The 26,667-nt window shown below is 40.7% G+C and overlaps 2 protein-coding genes across 8 annotated transcripts; both read left to right on the top strand.

Annotated features, from left to right (window-relative positions):
- The first annotated feature begins 41 nt into the window (after window positions 1–41).
- Window positions 42–6,054, top strand: LOC117893306 (ecto-NOX disulfide-thiol exchanger 2). 5 transcript variants are annotated; one of them, XM_034799885.1, is made up of 7 exons: window positions 42–137; window positions 446–1,045; window positions 1,106–1,831; window positions 3,134–3,240; window positions 4,569–4,685; window positions 4,741–5,328; window positions 5,390–6,054. In XM_034799885.1, the coding sequence occupies exons 1-7, from the start codon at window positions 134–136 to the stop codon at window positions 5,651–5,653; spliced, it is 2,406 nt and encodes an 801-aa protein (XP_034655776.1). In that variant the 5' UTR covers window positions 42–133; the 3' UTR covers window positions 5,654–6,054. The 5 variants fall into 5 exon arrangements, with proteins under 5 accessions (XP_034655776.1, XP_034655775.1, XP_034655778.1 ...); XM_034799884.1 differs by having other exon boundaries at window positions 5,387–6,054; XM_034799886.1 differs by lacking the exon at window positions 42–137 and adding an exon at window positions 182–361 and having other exon boundaries at window positions 5,387–6,054.
- A 703-nt stretch (window positions 6,055–6,757) lies between these two features.
- On the top strand, window positions 6,758–25,260 carry LOC117893602 (facilitated trehalose transporter Tret1). 3 transcript variants are annotated; one of them, XM_034800279.1, is made up of 5 exons: window positions 6,758–7,150; window positions 14,045–14,088; window positions 22,806–23,426; window positions 23,653–23,904; window positions 23,968–25,260. In XM_034800279.1, the coding sequence occupies exons 3-5, from the start codon at window positions 22,830–22,832 to the stop codon at window positions 24,544–24,546; spliced, it is 1,428 nt and encodes a 475-aa protein (XP_034656170.1). In that variant the 5' UTR covers window positions 6,758–7,150; window positions 14,045–14,088; window positions 22,806–22,829; the 3' UTR covers window positions 24,547–25,260. The 3 variants fall into 3 exon arrangements, with proteins under 3 accessions (XP_034656170.1, XP_034656168.1, XP_034656169.1); XM_034800277.1 differs by lacking the exons at window positions 6,758–7,150; window positions 14,045–14,088 and adding an exon at window positions 17,309–17,537; XM_034800278.1 differs by lacking the exons at window positions 6,758–7,150; window positions 14,045–14,088 and adding an exon at window positions 17,310–17,492.
- The last annotated feature ends 1,407 nt before the right edge of the window (window positions 25,261–26,667 follow it).

Genomic DNA, 26,667 nt, shown 5'->3' with positions numbered 1-26,667 from the left:
GGCAGCGCCGACATACTGTTATGCTGCCAGATCATTGAAGTTTGTTCAAACAGCTGTTTGTTTCCGCTGCGGTGGCAATGCTGGTCATCGGATTTAATTTTAATACATAAAAAGGCATTTTTTCGCTCTTAATATGTGTAAGTATTCAGTTCTTCGGCTGCAAATACTTGCAAACTGCCACAATAAGTGTCCAAAAGTGAAATACTGTCTGGATGTATTGCTGGTCGCTGGCAAAATGGTTTTATTTCACATTTGTCTGGCCAGTGCTTACGCCATTTTGGTATAAATTCCACCCACCCCACTCACACGAAAGAATCGAATTGTAGCAGGATTCCCCCCCTCACCTGTGCCACTTTCCAAGGTTGTCGTTCAGCTGATTGTTATTACCGGCTTTCCCGTATCATTGTTGTATTGATTTAGTTAACTTTCCTGCTCTTTCATGCAGTACCGCTCTTTGGGACCATGCCGAATGGCGTCAGTTTGCCAAATCACCCAAACTTCCTCAATCAATTGGCCGCCGCCATCTCGACGGCAGCCACATCCTCGACTGTTAACAGCAACAATGCGGCAGCAGGAGCCACCGCAACAGCCGCCAAGCAGACGCCCAACAAAATGATGAAGCCGCTGGCACAACAGGGCAGTGCCCCCATGGATCTGGAGAACGAAAACGAGATGGATGGACACCCCGCAGATGTGTCCTCAACAACAGGCCTCAAGCCAACGGTGGACAAGCTAACGGCCACATCGTTGTCGCTGCCCGATGCGCAGCTCTATCTGAATGGCCTCATGCACACGCCGCCGGGCTACTTGTACTTCCCGGCGGCTGCTGCACAGACGACCACGGGCGGTGGCACAGGCGGCACGCCCACTACTGGAGCGGCAGCAGCAGCGACAGGTACGAGCAGCGCCAATGCAGCACAAATGCTGATGGATCCCACGGCCATGATGGCAGCAGCCATGCAGCAAATGCAGCAGATCCACTATGCCACAGTGGCGGGAATGCCCACGGATGGGGTAGCTGGACTGGATGCAGCTCTAGCAGCGGGTAAGCGGCAAATGCAGCACACTCTAGTAATGGTAACCAAACAATCTCTGTTCGCGACAGATGGCTCTGCAGCGGCTGGACTCAAGGAGGTGATCAAGACAAAGAATTGCATTTTGTTTCCACCCAATCCCAATGCACCGCCGCCCACGATAAGGGAACGCCCGCCCGGCTGTCGTACGGTTTTCGTTGGCGGACTGCCGGAGAATGTCACCGAGGATGTGATCCGAGAGATCTTCGAGTCGTGCGGCGAGATAACCACCCTGCGCATGTCCAAGAAGAACTTTTGCCACATACGCTACCGCCACGAGACGGCCATCGATCGGGCCATCTATCTCTCGGGCTACAGGCTGCGCATTTCGGCAATGAACGAGCCCCCGAACTTTGGACGTCTGCATGTGGACTATGCCCAGGCGAGGGACGATCAGTATGACTACGAGTGCAAGCAGCGGCAGCTGCAGCGGGAGCAGCGTCACCGCGAACGCATGTCGCTGGATCGAATGCGTTCCCAGTCGCCGCCGCCAATACCGCACTACACGGAGCACGAGGCCACCGCCGTCGCCGAGCAGCTGCGCAGCAACGAGACCTTTGTGAAGGCCATACAGACGATCACCGCCTGGCTGGAGCGTGGAGATTGCACCAAGCGGAATGCCAACGTCTTCTACTCAATGATCCAGATCACGCACGCCCATGTGAGGCATCTGCACACGGACAAGCAGCAGCTGGAGGATGATTTGCGCAAGGCACGCGAAAGCTATCGCAAGCAGATGGGCACCATGTCCACACAATGTAAGTGAGCCCCCAAAAACTGGCGGCAAGCAAGCCCCTCCAATCCACAAAAGCTTTCTTAGCTCCTAGTCTAGTCGGAAATTTAGGTGCCGACCCGCCCGCCCGCCTTCCTACCTCGTTTTGAACCTATTCTATTTTTTCTGTTTTCGTTGCGCCCGGGGTTAGCCTCCTCCATAGAGTCTGTAAATCTGAACAATCAGCCACACAAACACACACAGAAACACATATACATGTACACCTCATACACTAGCAAATCTAGTCATCGATTTACCACACAAAAACCTCACTGTCTTAAATCTCAAAGCTCTCTGAAAAGCCGAAGGGAAGGGAGCAAACCCAATATCCGAGCATGGATCAGGTAAAGCCCAGCCAAAAGCTAGAGACAAACATCAAGGGCCGCACAGTGGGCCGAAAGTCAATTGAAAAAGCAAACAGAGTGATAAATAAAGACCAATGCATCAAGAGGTATGAGCTACTTCAGAAGGGTTTTGTTTTTATAATTTTTCATTAATTATTTTCAATTGGAAACCTTACAAAATAAAGTAATCCGAAAGTCATGCCGTTTATCATATCATATAACCCAGCGATGGCAAATAAGAGTTGAGTTTAGAAAAGTTCAAACAGTTTAAAGAGCATTGCTAAATAATTTATGAATAAAATGCTTTTAATTATTATTTTTTCTTTTTGTAGTCAACATTTTTAAAACGAAATTCTTTGAAAATATTTAAAAGTTACTTTATGTTGTATTATTATTATTTAAAATATTCCTTGCTTTAATTTGCTTGACATATTTTATATTTCGTACCACTGTGCGGCCAAATTCTCAGTCATTTTCTCTTTTGTGTGTTCTCTCGACACCCACACAATGGCAGAAGGCAGGCCTCAAAGGTTTGTAAACCAAAGAAGAGAAATTCAAATGATCCATTGCGATTATCAAGGGACGTGAGTCCTTTGTAGTCTTAGACTCCTTGGACCAGGCCCAAAAGTAAATCAAAGTCTAAAGATACGAGTAGGTAACAAGACGTTGTTGTATTCTCTCTAGATTGTACCTAATAACTATACATATCTACTATAAATAACCATTACTATATACCATATATATTTTAAAACGCAATGCGAGGGTCCCTCAAGTAGTTTTCTTTCTACTTATCATTTCTCACTCATTTTATTCACAACTAAAATGGTCTAGTTCCGAAAAGGTGATCAAATCAAAAAACAGCAAGAAAAAGAAAAACCTATAAACAAAAAAACTACCCTCTGTCCTCCCTTAATATTATTATATATTATTGCATTATTGTTCAGTCACTCAGATTGAAAAAGTGTTCAATGCCGCTAGTCACAAGAAGGTTTGGGACCATTTCACCAAAGCCCAAAGAAAAAACATCGATCAATGGAAGAAGTTAGCCACGGTACGTACTAAAATGTTCAAATAATCAATTACGACACACACAAACACAGCCTCAAAGATGGTACGACAAATGTTGTGTATAAAAACCCCAACAAGTTCCCTCTCAATGTCCATTTACTGTCCAATAATCGCCTACAACTATGTACTACTACTATGTATTGCTCCTTCCGTTGCTGTTGTTCTAGTCATAAAATTGTAGTCGTATCATATTTGTATCATTTGTTCAATGTTTTGTGTGTTATCAGTGCCGTATCCCTATCAATTTTTGCATGTCGCCCATTCATATCACTTCTGCCCCCTCATTGATGCCATCGCAGATGCTTTCAGCTGCTAATTGTTGTTTAATAACTGTTAATTTTGTTGTTATTTGCACAACATGTTACTACCTCATTTGTTTGTTCGCCCCTCCCATCTGTTAACCAAACAAATCGAACTCTAAGTGTTATATTTCAAGTGTAGTATTAATTTACATTTAAATTTTACTCGTAGTACCATTATGAGAAATGATTGAAGCTTTGACAGCGTTACATACATTTAATTTAAGATCATCTCTCAATGGGGGGAAATGTTTGAAGAGATACTTTATTCGATTTAGCTTATTTAATACTCATAACTCTTTCTTATGCTCTCTGACTGGTGATTTTCTTTTCATTTTCAAACATTTTTCCCACCATTAATCACCCTAATCAATCAGGTTCTGTCGTACATGTGTAACTTACTGCTTAGAAATCGAAATATCCGTATCGTATATCTCTCCATCTGTAATGCTTTAGACTCTATATCTTTCTTCTTAGCTTTTTGGTATAACTTTCATTTTAATGGATTTTCTATACCCTCTTCTAACTAAGCATTTGCATAAAAAGCTTTCATTACTTTTAACTAAACGTAAACCTTTAGACGATTGTCCACAAATTGGCAAATTTTTGGAACAAAAAAAAGGGATAACCCACATAAAAATTTGAAAATTTGTTGGCCACGCACTGAATTTAATTAAATTAAATTGGTTTGGTAAATCGTAAGCGGAAGAACTAAAACAAAGCAGAATCATTGATGCAAATTATTAATGAATTGAAACCAAAATGAAAGAAAGAAAAGAAACATTTGTAAAATATATAATAATAATGGCGAGGTAAGTAAGCGGAGTCCTCGTGCAACGAGGAAAACAAAGAAATTTGATACATTCCTTATACTCAAATTTTATAGCTAGGTTTATAGTGAATTTTACTTTTGTAAGCAATGAATACGATTACGAATACGACTGAAGAAATGCTACTGTTTTGCATAGAAAGGGAAAACTAATCAAAGTTTCTCTTCCCATATGCCATGCAGGAACTGCACTCGGTCAGAATCAATGATGATGATGAGATGGAAATATCAGACGATGAGCGCGACTACGAAAGGCGAGTGGGCGGCAAGCGAACCCGCTATGATAGCGATAGTCTCAAGGTAAGAGTCTCACACAATCTTCTCGATAGACACTAATTTTTGTCTCTTCTTGTAGGATGAAAACGATTCGCTGCGCTGCCAACTGGAGGCCATACGCCATGAAATATCGCTGGAGCGCAGCGATTATGTGCAACGCGAGAAGCAAATCAAAGTCCTGCAGGAGACCATACGCAACATGCAGACCCAACTGCTGCAGACCAAGCTGCGCGAGCAGAAGGATACCAAGCACATTGAGCAACTCGAACGCAACCTCAAGGACGCCGGCGTGAAGCAGCTGCTGCTCAAGACCAAGATCAAGGAGACGGCAGACAAACTAAAAGACAAAGAAGCGAGTCTCAGCGCCACCGCTTCGAATGTGGATTACAGCAGCGGCGACTCGTGCAGCGAGGAGGCAGGAACTGAGTTGAGGCTGCCACCACCACGACATGTGCCGGAGCTGGAAATAATTGATATTGATAAGGTGGACGATGATGTGCGCATCATTGAGCATCAAAGCGGTGTGGTGGAGATCCATGAGATTGAGGACGATGAGAGGCAGGAGTCTGTGGCCAACAAAGCAAAAGAGTCAATTACCGAAGTGAGTGCCAAGGCAAACAGTCTCGAAGTCAGCACAGAGAATACTCCCATCTCGCCCACTCAAGAGGTGAGTAAATGGAAAGTTTCCCTGATCGATGATCCACTAATCTGCATTATATTTACAGCAGAACTTCAAATCCCTGGCGCTGGCAGAGGCCAAGGTTATAGCTTTGACCTCGGCCTATCTGGTGCTACATCCCCGCGGCGTGGAGTTAGCCAGCATTGCCAGCTACCTCGATGGAATGGTAGATAAAAGTTCAGGAACCAGAAGCCACGATGATCTTGCCAGCATACTCAAAAAGTACACAAATCTCTTCAAGTCTGAACAGTCGGAAAAGCGGTGGAAGTTCTGTGGTTTCAACTGTGAAACTATAGAAACCGAAGTGGAATAAGATGCAGCTGAAAAGAATCCTTTGCTGTGGATTTATGCCGAATATAGAGATGGACAATTAAATGCTTTAATAATGCTACAAATATATATTATCCTAATGCGTAGTGTTTAAGGAGCAAAAGTCAAGACAAGTTAACCAAAGAGATGTACGGAGATGGAGAGACTATGCGATGCAATCACAACTCAATGAGAGACCAGAACTCGTAGCTAAGGATTTATCTAAAGGAAGACATGACACCACAACAAACTAACTACCGTTTCAATTATTTAACAGAATAAATATATACACATCTAAGCTAATTGAATCTATCATATACAGAATATATATATACATAAATCAATATTTTAAATAAGCTCAGAGGCATCGGCAGAATATTGGTGCAGATTATGTGCAATGATGTTTATGTTTAAAAAGGAGAATGGAACCAAATACATTTTATGCTAAACCAAATTTTAACCTGCAATTAATTATGGGTCGTCGTAGCGTTACATTCGAAATGAATGGATAATTATTAATTGATTCCTCTGCAGCAATCAAACAATGCATTGATGAAATCAACCTCAAATCCTTAAATCCTGCAAGCACGTACCTACGAAGCTTACGTTTCTTGCGTAAGCCCTAACGAAATGCGACCGAGCGTGGCCAGCGTCCTCTGCCAAGGACAATACAGGCGCAGCGCAGAGCAAAAATCTGACTCAGCAGCATCCCTTCACGCCTACACCTTTCAGCTTACAATATGGAACGTGTGTCTGTACATTTTTGACTGTGACGTGATGAAATTCCATAGCAAGGAGTCGGCTTTCTACCCCAGCCCAAAGGTCTGCTGTGACGTCAAAAGAATCGCTTGGAGCGCAGACAGAGCGCAGCTGCTTATTGAATTTAATGGGCGCTCAAAGATTAAGCATAAACCGTGCAAAATAGTAAACAGTTAAACGAAAAAAAAACAACCAGAGCTTCGGAACATTTCGTACATTTCCCGCGCTGGCACCAGAGAACGCCAGGTCGGTGCCTCTGCTTCTGCCTCTGCCGCTGCCAACGTCGCCGTCGTCGTTGCTGGCGCACAATTCTGTCGAGCTACTTACTCGGAGGCCTGTCCATATCAACGATATCAGTCGTTTTAGCGAATTCGTCGGGCGCGCTTCTCCCCAAAAAGCCAAAGTGCACCGAAGAGAAAAGAGATTTCGTTCACATAACTGTGTCCCGTCCCCCGGTTTATGTGTGCTTGTGTCTGTGTCGGCCTCTGTGGACCGCAAGAATTAACTGTTTTTTTGTAACAAGTAAACTGTAATTTTACTCTGCTCTCTGCTGTATATTTTAATATATAATTACGTGCACTTTCTTTTGCGCAAAAAAGACAAAAACAACACACACACAAAAAAAGCACTAAGCGGCAGACTTCCTCTCCAGCTCCAGCCAAAGGACAATTCAAGTTCAAAGAGTGGGGAAGCTGCAAAAGCAAAGCAGCACAAGAACAAAAACACAGTCGACTGACTGCGGGTAAGTTTCGGTCTTTCACTTCTACCCGGTCTTTGTTTTACAGTTTTACAGCCACTAAGAAAAAACACACAAAAATGTGTAAAGAGCGGGAAAGAAATGGCAAAGTTTTTAGGAACAAACAAATATGTGGAAAAAACAGTTGTTATACAATTAAATAAATAATACAAAATATGTATATAAATAAAGTAATAATAACATTAAATATAAAAAAAACCATTTCATGTGGTTTTTTCCACAAATTACGTATATTTATAGATGTATTCCCCCATACGCATTCCCTTAAACAAAAGCAAAATTTAGGGTTGAGTTCGGCTGTCACATAACATGGAAAACACTTCAATAAATCACTTAGATTAGTCTGAGGATAGAACAACGCAGAAAAAGTGTTTTTAAATTGGAAATAGAAATTGTTTGACGTCAAAGTTTAGTTGGAAAATACTTTATGAAACCTCAACTTTGTGCCATAATATTGCAAATAAATCTAAAATAGAAAGAAAATGAAATAACATAAACAACTCGCGAGCAATATAAAACAGAGAGAAAGAAAACATAATCCAATTTGCCTATTTCCCGCCAATAGGGAGGTAATGCATTGGGTTGCCTTCTAAGTACATAATTAAGAGCATTGACATTTACTTGGAATAATATTCGTATGGGCGGAACTGTTGCCTCGTCATAGGCAGAAACATAGAACATGCCTAACCTTTGCACTTGTTTTGATTGCAAGCGAAAGTTAATGATTAATTAGGGGTTGCACGCGTTTCTGGGCTGTTGTGCACCTTATCGATGGGCCCTTAGTAGCCGCCGAAGAACAAGTTTTTGCGTGCTGCATTTTGGGTAAGGGGGAAGTACTTTTGTATTGTGTTTTTGTTGTGCTGACTGTAGCGCTAATTCGATGAGACACTGGAACGTGCCAAATGTCGACAGAACGTGGGACAAACACAAAATCCAATTCATAAACCACCTGATTTACCTCATTTAATTATGGTATGGTATCCAGACTTTATTCAAACGAAATGCGAATTTCCCCAACAGCTTAGTTCCAGATATATACACAGAAAAATCCCCCCTATATACCTTATAATCTTGCGGTTGTCTGTTTAATTCATTGGGAATTAAAGCTCTCAAATTAAATTGAAAATCACGTTCACGTTCGGTTGAGGCTTCGTGTGCAACTGATCTTCAATAAAAGCATTTAATTTTGATTGATTTCGGGCCGGATATTTTAGATCATTTGATAAGCGGATAGAACAGATACGAAATCAACTTGGAAACAACTTCATTGCTGATAGCTTTCTTTGTAAGCAATAAATCGGAGCGATTGGGTTTGGGTCTTACGTGCACTTTAGCTTGCAGACCACAGAAAGACCCCCAGTCGCAAGGAAAAACTCCCTAAGCTGGGCGGAATAAATCAAAGAAATTCTGTTTTTTGTATACTTTCCTAGAGAAATTGACAAAATGTAATATTACGGAAGTATCCATGTTGCCTTTATAAATAGACTTGCAATGTTTTCCAGAGAAAATGCAGTGCAGCTCATTAAAGTCAAACACTTTGCATATGTTTACGAGGCAGCAAGTCATCAACCGACCCCGGGCTCATCTACTTCACTTTTACAGGGGGGAAAATAGAACACAGAACGGAGGAAATCTAATTATCGCGGCCAAGTTCAAGGGCAAACACATAGTAGAGCTTCGTGTGCTTCAAGGCGGGGGGTTCCTTTCGTGGAAATGGGAAATACAGATGGACAGATGGACAGATGGGATAGATATGTAGATAGAGAGAACCAATTTGCAAGTTGTGGAGAATTGTCCACAGGGGGGAGGGCATTGTCACCCACTCTAAAGACAACAACTGCTAGCGGGAAAATTTACATCACGTGTACCCAGTGGGAGGGAGGTTGGGCGTATTTGTGGTAATTCATTCGTAGCACAGTGTGACGTCAACGCACTCGGGCGTTCCACTCGCAAAGGTGTAAACAAGCGCACAGAAATAAATTCACCTATGCACCCACTAGATCAATTCAATGTGGATTGTGATTAGCTTTTAATCAATGGAAATGGATTTGCATAAAGAAATTGTAAGGAAAACATTTCTCTGTCAAGTTCAAATATGTTCTTTTCTGTATAAAAATTCCATATCCGAATATATCTACTATATCCACGCTAAGACGCAGGAATTTTCTGTGACGTCAAGTTGGTATCGAAATCAAAAGAAAGGTGTATAAAAAGTTGGCGACACCCACACGAAGACTTGAAAAAAATAAAATAGATCTTTCGTGGATGATCTATACAGAGAAAGAGAGCGAGAAAACAGAGAGCTCTCTTTTCCAAGAGAGCATATTTTATGGAAATTTCTGAAAACTTGTGGGTGCGAAATATTTATAGATTTGTATATTGTGGGTAAATATTTTCGATTCATAAAATATCCTATATATAAAAAAGTTATATACATTGAGCACATATCAATTGCCAGGCCCCTCTCTATTTGTTTGGCTAATATTTAATATCAGTTTAATGTTTTATTTAATATAATATTTTTAAAATCGCTTACCTTTACGCAAGTTGAAATGGGTTCATAATTGTTGACACGTTTTTTATGCTTATTGAACAGGTTCTCTCCTGTCCCTCTCGTTCGATTCATTAACTGCAAAGTAAACGAAATTTTGTTGATTTGAGTGTATTGTAAATAAAGCATCAATTTAAATGTTTAATACAAATTCCAATAAAATGATGTCAATATTTTGGTAAACAAAATGCAGCTGTTGACTGCGATCAGGCATACTTATTATTACTAGAAATTTCTTCTCATAAACAATGCTCCAATAACATAAATAATGGTTTGAATCTATTGAACTTTAATTAAAAATACTTTTCCTCAGTTTCCTTAAATTCATTCTCTTCCCTCTACGGCCGTTCTGTTCGGGCTCTTCCGTACATTCTATGGGAATACTAAGTAGAGACGTGCCCCCACGTCGACAAATTCGATCCTCCCTTTCGTTCACCTTCCCCGCAAAACAATCAGTCAGTCATTCAGTCAAACAGACATCTGCTTCCCGCTGCACACTGCACTACTGCACTGACATTGATGACTGTTTTTCGATTCCGTTTTTTATGGTGCTCTCACTTATATTAGTTTTCCCTATAGTATTCGGTTTTCTGTTCTCCAAACGGAAACGGATCATTAAATGAAAGATTAGCAGCCTGCAAAAAAGGTAGCAATTTCCCGTTATAAATGTCACTCAAACTTTAAACAGAGTGCGGAAGATTTAGAAATGATTAAATTGAATTATATTTTAGGAGACTTTTTATAAAGGATTAAATATCTAGAATTTCCAATGAAAATTCTTGTTTGAAAACAACAACTCCTCCGATAATATTTCTTCCCAAAAATTCCTCGTTTCGTGTGTAAATATTCCTGCACTTTTTATTTCTGAATCACAAAACAAAAACACCTTTGGCCAACAACAAGCTTATGTAAATGGAGTGAATGAAAATAGCCCTCGCTTCAATAAGAAACTCAAATTACATACATTAATTTTGGGTTTATTTATATTTTTACATCTGTTTTCATAACGGGGAGCTGGTGGCGCATTGCCGTTCCAGCGAACAGAACAGAAACCCGTTTGCATGGCGGCAAATGATCAAAAGTTGCATTTTGTTGTATACACCCGTCTCAGTTTCAGTTCTAATTGATGGTGTTAATATCTCCTGTACGAGTATAAGCGGAAATGTCCTCTAATCGAAAATTATAAACGAAATTCTTTTTTTATATTTAGGATTCTGGGAAACAGTCGAACAGACGCTTAATTCTAATTTGTTGTTGAGCTTATTATTGTTGAGTGAATGGTGCGTGCCGAGGCCACTCTGTGTGTGTGGTCCACCAAAGCTTCTTATCAGTGTTTCCAAGTGCCAGAATTTGAGACATTTTAGTTTCGTTTCAAAAATCTCTGCTCGTACGTTTTGTTCTTCATTTGCTTATCGTCTAGGAAAAACACATGACAAAGTGTCAATGTCAATGCTAGCCAATGTCACGCCCATGCCCTCAGGCTGTACTATGTAATTTCAAAGACATTTACACCCGCTCATAATAATTTACAAATGATTAAGCAAGTGGATATGGCTCCATCTCAAGAGTCATCCCTTTCCATTGAATGCTATCTTGTTTATTCCTGGATACACAATTGATAGCGGCTTGTCGGATTCTTCAGTTAGTCAATCGTTGCACACTCTAATCAGTGTAAACAAAAGCCTTGATCGATATCCTACGCTGATAGCTTGAATGGCAATCTATATAGGCAAGATAAGAACTTAGATATAGACACTAAACCTTCAGAATGGCTTAACAAATTGATACTCGTGATGTACTTTTCACACAAATTAGCACTCTCTGGTCTCGAGCACTGTGAAACTAGTTATAATTACTATATTTTTGCATGCTGATTAAGCAAATTTCTTGGCGTCAATAAACCGCGCCGATAAGGGGCTCTAAGGTCAACAAATGTGTGCAAATGGTGCGGCAAAAATCGCTTAAAAGGCTTGTGCGACACATTAATTAGACATCTAAATAGCCCAGAAAGCCCCACATCTTATCAATTTGTCGGGTTAAGGTTTAATCAGCACGGCTACTGTGTAGAATCTTATCAAAATGTATTACAGAATGGCAAACGGTTGAGCTTTCAACATTTTCCAGTCATTAGGCGCCCAGCACACGCAGCGGGCGGAAAATTAAAAAGAAAATGTGCACATGTAATGAAATATAATGTAAAATATACAAAATATATATAATATAAATGATTGAAATTGCGACAGGCGGGAGACAACGAACGGCCCATTTGGACCCACTGATAAACCCTGGGATAACCCCTCATTCGATGCAGTCGCCGCGATAGGCGACAGGCGGCAGGCCCCATGCCCCAGCCTCCAAATAGGACTACGATCTGTCGACACCTTCTTTTTGGGGCTCGTCCACATCTTAAGTTTGCTTTTGCGTCACTGCGAAACCCACAATTTTGGCTCCTCCAATCAACAGCTCTCCACTTGAATAAAACATAATCTCAATCTCAATTGCTGCTAAATAACAATACAAATGGGCACGACTGGGAATCAAATGCCAAGACTTTGAACTTGTACCCGGCCAAGAGCAGCGCAGCAGAGAGCCTCCTCTGTAGGGCAGCTTCATGGTTGATCGAATCGGCTGGCTCCGTTCCACGATCCGAGGGCAATCCCCATGGGAGGCCGCCGAGTAACCTCGTATTTTACTTGAAATAATTAATCGGGTTCCACAGCAGATTAAAGGTACCGCAAATAACTGGATTTCAGCAGACAACGACTGGAATACGGCCAATCCTCTGTTTTCGAACTTTTTCTTCGAAAATATCCTGTTCCCTCTGTGTTCTAGACCTTACCAGACGGTTCCCCCCTCTTTTAGCTCACAAATCTTATCATTTCTGACTAAGTAGATATGTATATCTTTCGGCCATAGCCCCCCCTGTGTCTGTGTTTTCTTTTTTCAGGCATTTCTTATATCTGAAAGCAAGCAATCCCATAAAGATTTCATTTAATCAAAGTAAAGTGCGCTCAATTGACTCTCATAAATTCCCGCGCCATGTGTAGGTATTGTATTTAAAATAGTTTCGCTTTTTAGTGAATTTAATAAGGAAATCTCTTGTTAAGGTTCTGCGCTGTGTGTGGTTCGGTTCTCTGATCTCTGATGATGGTTGTTGTGGATGTGGGTGTGGCTGTAGATGTGGGGGCGTACATGCCGGCATTTATAGAGTTATATTGTCGCATTTATCGCTCTACGATCCGTCAATCAAGCATTTCATACCCGAGTATTTATAGTCCTCGGGCCCCGATTGACCGATTCGCAATGCACTCAATCAATGAATCGAAGTCGACGTCGAGTCTGCACATAAATACTTCAAATGTTAGTACAAACCCATATCTGGAATGACTTGGCTGGGGTCCCGATATGGAAATCTATTGGTTCGATGGCAGCCATAAAGCGATTTACCAGCCGAAATACAATGCGAATGACATAACTCCGATAAGACGTGACCGAGATAAACCCGGTGACCGTATACCCCCTCCTGTGCCGTGGTTCTAATATCGCTTCATGGTTTCCGCTCCCCGATAAGAGTTCACCCTCACACACACCCACACATTTCTTTTGCTTTCTTCTGATGTCTGTCAGTCTGACCGAAAACAGTTTAATCGATGGACAGAGCCCTTAAATGCCTATTTTCGGATAATTGTGGGACGATATGCCTTAAAGTTTAATGGAAATTTAAATTTATAATTATGGGATATATGCTTTTTAAGCCATTCGGTTATTAAGCATCAGTTTTTGTAGTAAAAAGTGTTTCGCTCTTCAGCTTACAGTAACAAAAATTAAAAATAAACAAGTCTTGGGAAAATTCCACTGCAAAAATAAGTAAATATTTACAATAATAATATTTAGTTAGCACTTCAGCACACTTCGGGTTCAATTTAAGCTTCGCTTTGAGTCCACTGCGCCACAGTTTTAGAGCTACAGTTGGAGTGTTACAGTTTCAGATTAATTGTAACCAGTTTAAATGTAGGAACAAAAAGCTTGCGTTAAATGAAACTTGGCAACGTTCAGCTTTTGACAGTTAGCAAATTAGTTTAAAGGGAAAAGCTGCGATTCAAATATAAATAAGGAATTAATAAATCTATATTATTAATAACAAACAAAAGGAATTCATTAAAATTGAAATATATGTAAATTTAAAAAAATAACTGCCATCGAATCCACCTATATTTAGATAAAAAAAAAAACAACACAAATGTTTATGATAAAGAAATGAAATAAATTGAACCCACAATAAATTGAGAAAGTAATAATAAAAATTTAAAATCTTGTTTCTCTTGCAGAAGAACACCTTAATTTCCCTCCTTAATATCCGTGCGATTTAAGTGTAAGTATAAAAAATATGTTGTCTTAATAAATAATTAAGCAATGCAAAAAAACGTTAAAAAGTAATATATTTAAAAATGCTGTCCTACTGACCCACAATTTTGTACATTTCTTGGACAGTCCATAAATGTATTTTTCGAGAGAAATCTTCGAGATTTCATTAACTTGGCGAACAATTGCATGACTTGTTCTCTTTTTTCGCTCTGACCAAGGACAAGAATCCCGCCCACATGGCGCACACACAAATGTACCTAGAGATATGTTCACCTTGAGGTTGCCTTATTGATTTTTGGGTAATCCATCCATAATACTTGTGAAATTTGTTGCTAGCTGGCTGGCTGGCTGGTACTCATCAGCTTCATGTTGGCCCTGTCACAAGTTCAAATGTAGGTCGTAGATAAAGACGAAACGATGGTTGGGTCAGCAGAAATATTTGGTAGTTGCACTTGAACTAAGAACTAAACAAGAGTATCGCGTGATTTATGTGCAAGCAAAGCAACTGCAAAGACAAAGAAAGCATTTAGATACACACGCGTACAGGCCAGCCATGCAAATATGCACATACAAATGTATCCACATGTTCATGTACTCTGTGCTGATTGGTGGAGATTTGGGGCTTGGCTTCTGTGACGTCACGCGCGCAGCACACGCCCCTCTAAATGCCCCAGAGTGTCTGTATCTGTCAGATACAGACCGTTGCGTGACGTAGCCACTGACGTAGGTCAAACAAAAATCAGAGACTATGTCAACCTGGGGGCCAATGCTTTTGGGTTTGCAGTTACGTAAGGGCACGCCAGGCCAGGCCAATGCCGGCATTTCATCATTCCTTGAGTTGTTGAGCTGTTGTAGCCCTTTGCTCGCCCTTGGCTTGCCGCTACCATAATTAATACACACACACACGGGCACAAACTGGCATATATGTATGTATACACACAGTTGCGGATTGCGTGTAGATACAGATACCGAGATACATTTCTGTATATGGAAATGGAATACTCGCAGCAGGTGAGCATGCTTTTAGGCGCCGCTGTGCGCCTGATCCCAGCATGAAGCGTGCCAAATGTTTGGTTGAATTCCAAGTCTTGGCTTTGCTGCGTTTTCACATGCTGAAAGGATGGGCAGGAACCACGGGGTGGTGGTGGTGTGTGAAAAGTATTTACAAGGGATTTAACCGAGGCTTTTGAACAACTACGAACATGTGCAAGCACTTGGGGGGAGGTAATCGCTGTAGCTGAAGGAAACTCGTAATGTTGTTTGCTTACAATTGCTTAATAAATAATAATAAATAATAAATAAATGTATTAAATATGTGGTGGCAGTTATTTTTTACCATTTAAAGTTCTCTAGAAAAATATGCATTTAATTGATTAGTCATTAAAATTCTCGAATTTCCACTCCCACTATCTGCCTATTTTCCGCTTTCCAAAATTTCTAAACTCATTTACCATCAAACTTACACGAATACTTTTCTTACCTAACGACCCATTTACTCGAACGCAATGTACTAGGTAGAAGCCTCACTGCAATGTCATGTTTATTCATTAAAAAATATAAATAAAAACCCAAAAGCAGAAAGAAACGTACTTCATTGCGACTCAGAGACCGTAAATAGGAAGCATAATGAATTGCTTTTGAGGGTCTCTTTCGAGCAACATGTCCAACGACACGTGATCCACACAGATCCATGGAATTTATGTACGAGTTGTATGCGTTTGCATAGCTAATTAAACAAAGGTATAGAAAATTACAATGGAAATTCATTCTACACTAATGCAAGTACGTGTATCTATAGCTGCACACATGCCCCACTTTGTTTTGTATCCAAGTTCGAGTCTTAATCTGAAGGGGGGAAAGCAGTGCGTTTGTTTTGCAGTTTTGTAGCTGTATCTGCATCTTAATCTTTGTGTGCATACGAAAATGCTTTCAATAGTGTATGCAACGTGCGGATCTACGAGTATACATTCTACAATGTAGGTACTTTGAAATTCCTTCGCCCTGGCTAAGCGATCCAATAAACAAATTGATTGAATTGCTAATCTTTTCATCATGAAATGAATGCCGGTGGCTATGCAATTGCTGTGATACATTCATACACTCAAAGAAAAGTGCAATTGCACTTAAAAACTAAGATTAATTTCCCCCGCTTTTTCAATATTTTACAAAGATTGAGATACAATTTTTACCAGAGAAGTTTCCAAAGCAGATTCAGAGTGCAATTGCAGAATCCATAAATTTGCATTGACCCCATTATAAATAAAGTTCCTCAAAAGAGAAAAAAGCGACAGCCTGCTGCAAAAGAACGAAGACGTAAAATCAGGAAATGTCTTCCATGTGTTGCACAAACGCCTTCTGCTTTCTGCCTTCTGCCATGCACATCCACTGCAACCAGTCGCCGGCCTGCACGCTCCAACAGAACACCAGAAAGCCGAATAAGAAGAAATCAAAATAAAAATAATATAAAAACACTGAGGGGCTTTCAATTCCAGTTTGAGAGTCAATAGCCTCACGACAGCGACATCGTCATCGTCGTAGCCCGCAACCCTACGCCAAGACCATGCCCAGACCACGGCAGGCCAGCCATGCGGCATAGACATTGAAAGAGAGAGCGGGACCAGTTCTCGCAGAGACAGAGAGCCAACAGCGAGAAACAGAGAGCGAGAAAGATGGAGAAAGAGCGGAAAACAAGTCCAGAGCCCGGCGGAGGCCTTTCTTTATTGCTTGGCGCGCCATTTGCTGGCCATCATTCGTTGCGTGCGGTTTAAAGATACAAAGATACGCGGATACCCGGATGCTTGTGCAGCTTATCCGAAAATTGTTGAAAATTGTGAACCATCAGCATATCCAAAATATAATATAAATCCAATTAAATCCGTAACATATCGGTGGAGCAATTATTTTCGGTGTTTGAGAGTGCAGAAAGAAAGAAAGAAAGAATATTTTTGGTCTTTTTTGGACAGCAACATGTTTTGTGATTGAGTGCGCATGCGCCCGAAAGTATTCTCTATGCTACGTGGGTGGCCTCAGCGATAAAGGACAAAAGGCTCAGATAAAGGACATACGTACAAGTGTACATATCCAGACGTTTCAGTGCTCGTATTATTCAACCAATTTTGCGCCGCAGTGCCGTCGAGTGCAGTGTGTGAAAAAAGTGCAAGAAAATCAGGAAGAAATAGGAAAGCTACGACATATCAGTGAAGAGAACATATCCCTAGAGTAAACAGCTCCAGGAACAACCCGAAACCCAACCGCAGTTTACATAATCCCGTGAAGATGTCAACAGCCTCGTCGAGCAACTCCAGTGCTGGGGCAGAGGAGGCCGCAAGGAAGCCCGGCAGCAGCAATGAGGAGAGCTCCCACCTGCTGGAGGCCGCCGAGAATGGGGCCAAATATGGCTCCCGCCAAGCGGTAAAAATCATCAAAGCCAATGACAATGGCTCCACCACACCCCATGTAGGCAAACACAAAACGATTCTACTCGTATTTCATAGATACACTTCCTGGTGATGGGTATACCAAAGGTTCAAGGTTAACTAATGGCTAATTCGTTAAGTAAAACAAAGCAAAAGTTCATGTAAAACAGTGCGAAATTAATCCAAAATATTAACACTTCCCATGGTAATTTCTTTAATTAGAATTATCTTCCTAGAGATGTTTTAGCTTAACTTTCTTACACCCTGAAGCTTACAAGCTCATTGCGAAGGCCCTTTGCCGAGTTAGGGTACCAAAAAAAAGCACTTTATAGATGTTAAAAGTTGTTCAAGAGCAAACACACTCTCAACTGTTTGTAAAGTAAACGCTAGTTCTGAGAGCAAAAATATGTTGCCGCAGGAAAACAAAAGATACAAGATATAAATAGTTGAAGAAGCAATTATCAGCAGTTGAATTGTTTATTCCTCTCCAGACAATATACTTATCTACATTCTTCCACACACATGAAAATATCAGGAACCAAACCAAACTAATTTCATTTTTTCATCATCATAAACTGAAAATCCCAGCCCAAAATGATAGATCGTTGAGCTTATCAACCCTAACGAGCCCCAGGCCATGGGGCACATGTTGAAGACTTTCTATTTTTATGTTCCATGTTGGACAAGGTCAACAGCGTTCAGAAAGAGACAGCCAAGACCAAAGAAAAGATCATTTCCAAAGATATTCTCTCCACAGAACAACAAAAATATAATTATAAGAAAAAGGGGGCGTACGGTAAAAATCAACCAATTCCTCGGGGAGTAGAGTAATATTATATATTTATAATTATAATAACTAAGATATAATATGGATGTGTCATTCATTGATGATCATTCACTGCGGTAGGCATCGTTCCAATGGGTGGAGAAAATTAGTCACAAAATGCGATGGAATATATTAAAAATAAATAAAACGTTGAACCATGGACTGATTTGTGCCACACTCTGCCGTAATCCCAGATAAAATGGTAACAACAAATCGCCGCAACGTGTTCGGCATTTGAATAGATTTTGAAACTGGAGCAACAGAAGTCGAAAAACCACCTGACCTGACACAAAGCATTGGCATAACAATGAAGTAGCCAAATTTCTGGCATTATAAAATATGATTTTTATGGCTTTGTTTTATTCATAAAGATGTAATCACTTTCGTTTATTTAAATTATACCAACATTGAGGGATTATGCCAAATGGGAATTTTCTTTCTACACTCAGAGAAAAAAGCGCATGGTAAAAGGAAACAGAAATAGATTAAATATTCCGGTTTTACTATTTCAAAAATATAGAAAATAAATGGAATGCACTTGATGGAACACTTTCCATCTTTTATGGCAGAAAACATTTTCCTTTGAGCAATGTAAAAAGGAATCTCAGAGATAATTTCCCTTTTCCTGATGTAAGCTAAAGATTCCGAAGTTGTGGAACCCCAGGAATATCCGAATGGGAATTCTTCAAATTACCGAAATGCAAATTCAATTTATAGGCCGGGAGTATTATAAATCAGGTTGGACGAGAGCCAGTCAAATGATTATAAAGTATTTTTAGTGGAATTTCTTTATGCTTTATTAATTTTGTGAACCAGTTTAACGGAATGTCACTGTTTGCATACATACCAGTATGACGCGCACTGTTGCGCCCCGCTTGCCACTGCCATTACTGCCACTGACATTGAAACGAACTTGGACTTGGCTTGGTCGCTGACACTCGCTGTCTTCTACAAAAGGAAGGCGCTGCTGGTCAGAAGGAAGGGGAGCAGGCGGGTCATCGCCCACTTAGGGGCGCCCAACGAGTTCCTCCTCGCGAGCTTCGTTTAGTATTTAATCTAAATTTAGATTCAGAATGCTAGGCAGGGGATTGAAGAGACCACATTAGCCACAGACGGAACAGACGGAATCAAACCAAGAACAGCCAGAACTGCCAAGCAGCGCAGACCAGAGCTCAGAGTCGCGAGTCGAGAGGCAGCTATCGATTTCAGTGGGCTCTGGGCTTTAACGCTTCGTTTACTTTTTGCTGTCAGTCTGCGGCAGTCTGGCAGCAGGCCGGAGGTGTGTCCCGACACCAAGTAAATATGTATGTGGGCGTCGTTCCACTATCCAGCTGCAGTTTCCCCTCTGTGACGCTTTGCTTGCATTTCACGGAAGTGATTTGTTCCCGAGCTCTCTGTCTCTAGTCTGGCATGTGGGCAGAGATTTGGGATACACAGGGAACACTTCAAGAGTGGGCGGCGACACACTGGATATAAAGAAAGAAGCAATGCCGAGAGAAAATGTCCATAAATTACAAATGTGCGCCTTGGGAAATGAACGAGGAAACATTAAAGAGTTTCCCCACAAAGAGTTTCCTTTCTAAAATTTAAGAGGAGTACGTTTTCTTTCATTAAAATTAGCGAATCATAGATTAGAGATCCCCAAGACCATTCCTGCCCATGCAAAAAGCTAATAACCATACCATAAGATCATCTGATGTACCTTCTCTCTGTACTATGCCTAGCAAATGTAAATAAATTCCCAGGCAATTGCTGATTGATTTGTGGGGCAGGCGATAACCTTAACTTATTTACCGATTATACAAGAATTTATGGCCTAATGAACGGAAGTCAATGAGTAGTATTGCCTCCCATGGCGGTGGCATAAACACATATGTACATACAGTTGTGTTCAATGAAATAGTAGTGCCGCACGCCATCACTTTCACAACTATTTTTGAGACCCTTCCAGTCTTTCAAATTAAACAATTTATACCTTTTTGAAAAGATTGGAACGTAAGCATTATAAACCCGATAAAATCTTATTCCATTTGTATTCCATCTTCTTGTTTTACATGAATTTAGAAAAATACCCATGAAAACTGCTGTTCAATAAAATAGTAGTGCTGGGTGCAAGTATTAAAAAAAAATTAAAAAACAAATTAAATCAATTCAAAAAAGTTACCATCAGTAAGCTTAGTTTATATATTGAATATTTTGATGAAAGAAATGTTTGAATATAGCGGTACTTTTGTTTTTGGAGCGTAGAAGTAATCATTGAACAGTCCAATATGGGAGACTATAGAATTAGACTAAAACCTAAAATCAGGAGGTATAATGGAATTCAAAGCTAATTTGAATGTGCTTTTACTGTTATATTTAATAGTTTCAATTAAAAAAAGCACCCTTAAAAATGATTTTTTATGCGAAAAAATTGTCTTTTAGTAGATGGTCGAAGATGGTCGAAGGCAAGGTCAAGGTCTTCAATATCCTCAAAAATTATGAAAACAATTTTATATCACACTGTAAGTTGTATGACAGCTCGTTGACGAATGACTTCATATTATTTAACTGCAAGAAGTCCCAGAAAGCTACGCGTTTGTCTCTGAGAGTATAGGGGTATACAGCTAAAGTTTGCAAGAACGCATGTGGCTGAGCTGTGTCGCAGTGACAAAAAAATACTTTTGACTGATGAGTGTAAAGTTGTATAATATGGTAAGAAATAACAAAAAGAATAGGTTTGGCGTTCACAGACATCAGATTAGTGTTCAAATTCTTGAAAAAACCAGTATTGGGCATGTTGGGCTGATCCTTATGAGCTCCAGTCCACATGAAGTGGTACTTCCTAGCCTCCTAGTTGGAGCATTTTGGAAAATTGTGTGGGCCAGCATGCTTTTTCATACATTACATTCATATTCCAGTTGAAAAAAACCTTTGAAAAGGAGCTTTCAACAATATAATGATCCTAAATACTCAAGAAAGCTCGCCAACTGGGTGGGGAAATTGGGTTTCATCTGAAAAGATCGGCGTTTTTCGATGTTCAAATCAGTCCCTGGATTTGAATGTTATCAAAATCTTATAGGGAAATGCCAAATGCATTATAATAAATGCAATTCCGGCATTCAGAGTAAGGTTAGAGCCAGTGGTTGAAAAAGGATTGGCTAAAATCCTATTGGAGCTTGGGCAGGACCTTATTAATTCCTTCCAGGCGGGAGTAAGGAAGTAACTAAATCAAAATTATTAAAAAACTAAATATTAAACCTCAAGAAACATGTAGAATATGAAAGATAGGTATTAACTCAAGTTTCGGTTTTTTTTTCGATTTTCAAAAAATTCACTACTATTTCATTGAACAGCAGTTTTCATGGGTATTTTTGTAAAGTCATGTAAATCAGGAAGATGGAATGCAATTAATCCAAAATTCCTTCTGGTTCGTAATGTGTACATTCCAGGCTTTCTAAAAAGGTATCACTTGTTTAATTTGGATGATTGAAAATGTCTTAAAAATAGTTTTGAAAGTGGTGAGGTGCGGCACTACTATTTCATTGAACACAGCTGTACATACATACATATGTACATATCTACATATTTAATCGGTAATAGCCATGGGTGTAGCTTCAAAGGATCGAAGGGATTTTATTATACTTGTCCAATGGTAATTTAAAGTGCTTAACTTTTAATCCGAGAATTTATTTCGGAATCTCTTTAAAGTTTCCTTCAAATACACCAACAAAATAATCAATTGGAACTAATAATAATTTGATTCTGATATAGAAACTGTTACTCAATTATAATCTTAAGAAAAGATTACTTCTTATCTGATATGGATTTTTGCTAATTCCCGTGCTAATAATTGTTAAAAGTTCAAATAATTAAGCACTATACTTTTAATATTAAAGACAAATCACGCAATTACCCGTGCTTAAGCCACGTTTATATATGTAGAACCCAAAGTAAGACTCAAATTAATGTTGAATCATATGGAATTATTTAAGTTCCATGCATTGATCACGTGTCAGCTTTGATTTAAAGTCTTAACAATTTTTTAACCATTCTGAACCTGTCCATCCGAACGATATCTAAGTGTTAGACCCAGTATATGGGTCGCGACTTCTGTTTATGTGAGCGGCATAATGAAATAATGAAGCACTTCACAGCGACCACAAACGTGAGAGCATAGCCTTAGCCATGGCAATAGTCCGTCCGATGGTTATTTGTATGGAAGTGTGTCATAAATATAGGTGCATAAATGGAATGCCCACTATCGGTTACCCACTAGGTACACCGTTGTGTACCGCCAATAAAGGTCCTAATCACTGGTCGGGGGGTGGTAGCAAGAGACGAGAGACCTTATCACGGCTTATGGTCGGAATGATTTGATATGAGTTGAGTATGTGCCTGTTCCTGTAGTTAAAGCAGCCAGCTAATAGCCAGCCCTCAGTTAGTTTTAGTTGCTCAAAGAGGAACGATTCGCTTACACTTGAACCTTCTCTTTGTCCGCAGGATCAGGAGAATCTACTCGGCAACATGGTGCACGCCTCCACCGAGAACAAGTCCAGGAAGCTGCCGCAGTATGTGGCCGCTCTGGCAGCAGCTGGCGGTGCCTTCGCCGCCGGTACCGTACTGGGCTGGACATCGCCCGCCCAAACGGAGATCGTGGTCGATGGCGAGGGCTATGACTTCCCCGTCAGCGGCACCCAGTTCTCGTGGGTGGGCTCCAGCATGAATCTGGGCGCTGCCTTTGTGTGCATTCCGATTGGTTTCCTCATCAGCATGATTGGACGCAAGCTGACGATGCTGATGCTGGTCCTGCCCTTCCTTGTCGGCTGGGCCATGCTCATTTGGGCCCCATCTGTTGGCTTCCTGTATGCCTCTCGCTTCATTCTGGGTCTGGCCGGCGGTGCCTTCTGTGTGACTGCTCCGATGTACACAGGAGAGATTGCCCAAAAGGATATACGCGGCACGCTTGGCAGCTTCTTTCAACTGATGATCACCATGGGTATCCTGTTCGTATATGCCGTCGGAGCCGGTGTCAATGTCTTCTGGCTGAGCGTCATTTGCGGCATTATACCCATTGTCTTTGGCGTCATCTTCTTCTTCATGCCGGAATCTCCCACATACTTGGTAAGCCCAACAAAACACATAAACTATTTCGAAGTTAATTGACGCGCTGCATGATTTGGAGATACCATTTTGAGTGGCTCTAATCTGCAAGTCAATCAGCTATCTAAAGTTAAGGAAGTGTCCAAAAGATATGGGGCATTCCCAAGCGAAGGCTACGATAACATTATAAACAAAATCAAATCTTATCAAGTGGAAAATCTAAGAATCAATCCCCATCAATCAACAGGTGGCAAAAGGTCGTTCGGAAAGCGCCGTCAAGTCCATTCAGTGGCTGCGTGGCAAGGAATACGACTACGCACCGGAGTTGGAGGAGCTGCATGAGACCGATCGGGAGATACGCGAGAACAAGGTGAACGTTTTGGCAGCCCTCAATCGTCCGGTGACCCGCAAGGCTTTGGCCATCAGTCTGGGCCTGATGTTCTTCCAGCAATTGTGCGGAATTAATGCTGTCATCTTCTACTCCTCAAAGATCTTTTTGGTGCGTGCAAATCACTAAAGAAAGAGTGTAAATCGAGTGGAACTAACTGATTTTTTTTTACAGGATGCAAACACCGGCATTGGCTCTCAATGGGCTACGATCATGATTGGCATCATGCAGGTGGTGGCCACATTTGTCTCCACTTTGGTGGTGGACAAGCTGGGACGTCGCATTCTGCTGCTGGCCTCTGGCTCTGTGATGGCCCTCTCCACCACCGCCATTGGTGTGTACTTCTTTCTGCAGGACCAGGATAGCACCAAGGTTGAGAATCTGGGCTGGCTGCCAGTGGCCAGTTTGTGCATTTTCATTCTGATGTTCTCCATTGGCTACGGACCGGTGCCCTGGCTGATGATGGGCGAGCTGTTTGCCACCGACATCAAGGGTTTCGCTGGATCCCTTGCTGGCACCACCAACTGGCTGCTGGCCTTTGTGGTCACCAAGACATTCGATGATTTGAACAAGGGTCTGGGCAATGGCGGCACATTTTGGCTCTTCGCTGGCCTCACCGTGCTCGGGGTCTTCTTTGTGTTCTTTGCCGTGCCCGAGACGAAGGGCAAGAGTCTGAACGAGATCCAGCAGGAGTTAGCTGGCAACAGCACCACCACCGCCACCACTCAGGCGGTGAATGGTGCGGAAAAGTAAAGCGAAAGTCGGAAAACTGGAAGTTGAACCGCCGCAAATCACTGTTAACTTTGCTGTTATTTTATGTTTGATTTAGGTTCGCGTTTTCAATTGATGTTAGAATTTTGTTTGTAGAATTTACTGCAGACCGACGGAGGGAATCAGAGACACGAGATAGAGATAGGGAGTTGCAGCAAAAACTGAAACTAAGAGCGAAGACTGAAGGTCCACTGCATCATAAACGAACTGCAAGGGTAGAGGAAGAGGTTCACCGACCTCTTCCCTTGCCATGGCAGCCACAGAAAAGACAACAGCAATTTAAGAAAAAGAAGACATATTATCTATGTATATTAATTAATTGTGTATGTTTATAGTGTGTATTGTATGCCTATTTAGCATTATTTCGCATTCTTTTTAAACACACACAATTTTCATGAATTTTCCGTACGATTTTAAGGCACAATTGCATTTTGTTCGGGTTTTAATCAAACGTTTCTATTTGTACAATATATATATATGTGTCTACGAATATGTACTAAATATGTATGTATACTAGTATCTATAGCTGTCCATGTCTGTTACTTCGAAAGGCATTCAGTCGATTTGAATTCATTTAGCATATCCTCCTTTAAGTTGTAAACTAAGCCACGCCTTTTGCCACATTTATTTATTTGCGCGTCAAAGCGAAATATGTTTATATATATTTTATTAAATAAACCACATAAATATATACGATTTTTTATATTTTTTAATTTTTAATTCAATATCCTGAATGGTTTCCTTTCCTAAAAGCTGCAAAGCCTCTCGGTCTATCATTGTTAAGCGTGCATATAGTATTTATGGTTAAACTAACTAACGATTAAAGTGAGATAAAAAGTATATCTATATATTCAATATATGATGTTGTAAATAATCGTCTGTTGTTGTTTTATTAGATTATGGAATATGGAAATGGAATATGGAATCCCCATTAAGATCAAGGGGTGGCATCCTCCTCCCTACGAGTATCAACACTGTCCAAATTACTGCGGGGACACCTCGGCTTCTGTCTGTTAAAAGACTTCCTGAAGCCGCTGCATGCGCCCCAGCAGTGACATTTCGGCATTCGTAGAATCGATGACCATTGTTTTTCTATTTTTCCCGGACCGGGACTAGCTCAATTTTTTTCTATTTTTTTCATACCTAATTTTTTGATTCTGAAGTTTATTTATCTGGTACCCGATCAGCATGAATAGCCGAGTCGATATGCAGATACCTTTCTGTCAATATGAGTTACCATATTGTGGTCTATAATTGTGGACAAACAATAAATACAACTAACCTTTTTATCCATAATTGTCCACTCCACTCATTTCTGCAATTAATTACCGAGCGCGAGTTCCCGTTTTTTCCGCTTTCTTTAGCACCGAAGTCAGCTCCGCGCACACATTCACATGTAAATTGATTTGGCAAGAGAGTTTCCAATAAGAGCACAACATTTTGATTTGGTAAGGTGGGAACCCTCTCCCGAATTCACATATTTTGATAAATTGCGTGGGCACAAGAGTGAGAGAGAGACACATTCCAATATTCGGCACCACCCTTCACTTTTGCGACACTTGCATTGAGAGCGTGCGCTCACTGCTTCTTTTTACTTCTTTCTACTTCCTTCTCTTCGTCTAGGGCAAATTACATGTAAGAGGGAGAAAGCAAAAAGACTTCGCGCCTTTTTGGCATACTTTTTCCACGCACACACTCACACCACAACACAAGATCACGTGACCAAACGCACATTTTGCACAGAAAATAAATGAATGCATATAACAAAACGCTTGTTTATTAAACATACAGATATTTATGTATTATTATTTCATATTTAAACACTTCACTTGCACACACTTCACTTTTGCTCTGCCTTCTTCCGCCATCATAGGCCATTTTGGGCCATTTTTGGCGGATATCGCCGCTGCACATTTTGCACAGAAAAAAAAGAATGCATATAACAATATGATTGTTTATTAAACATATTACATATTAATGTATGTTTCTTTCACTTTATAGCACTTCACTTGCACACACTTCACTTTTTCTCTGCATTCCGCCATTTCTCCACTTTTTGCCTTTTTCGCCGCCGCACTTTATCACACACTTTCACTTGCACTT

Source organism: Drosophila subobscura, chromosome J (genome assembly GCF_008121235.1).
Source record: "Drosophila subobscura isolate 14011-0131.10 chromosome J, UCBerk_Dsub_1.0, whole genome shotgun sequence".
Classification (NCBI taxonomy): Eukaryota; Metazoa; Arthropoda; class Insecta; order Diptera; family Drosophilidae; genus Drosophila; species Drosophila subobscura.
This window is presented reverse-complemented; position numbering and strand designations above follow the sequence as displayed.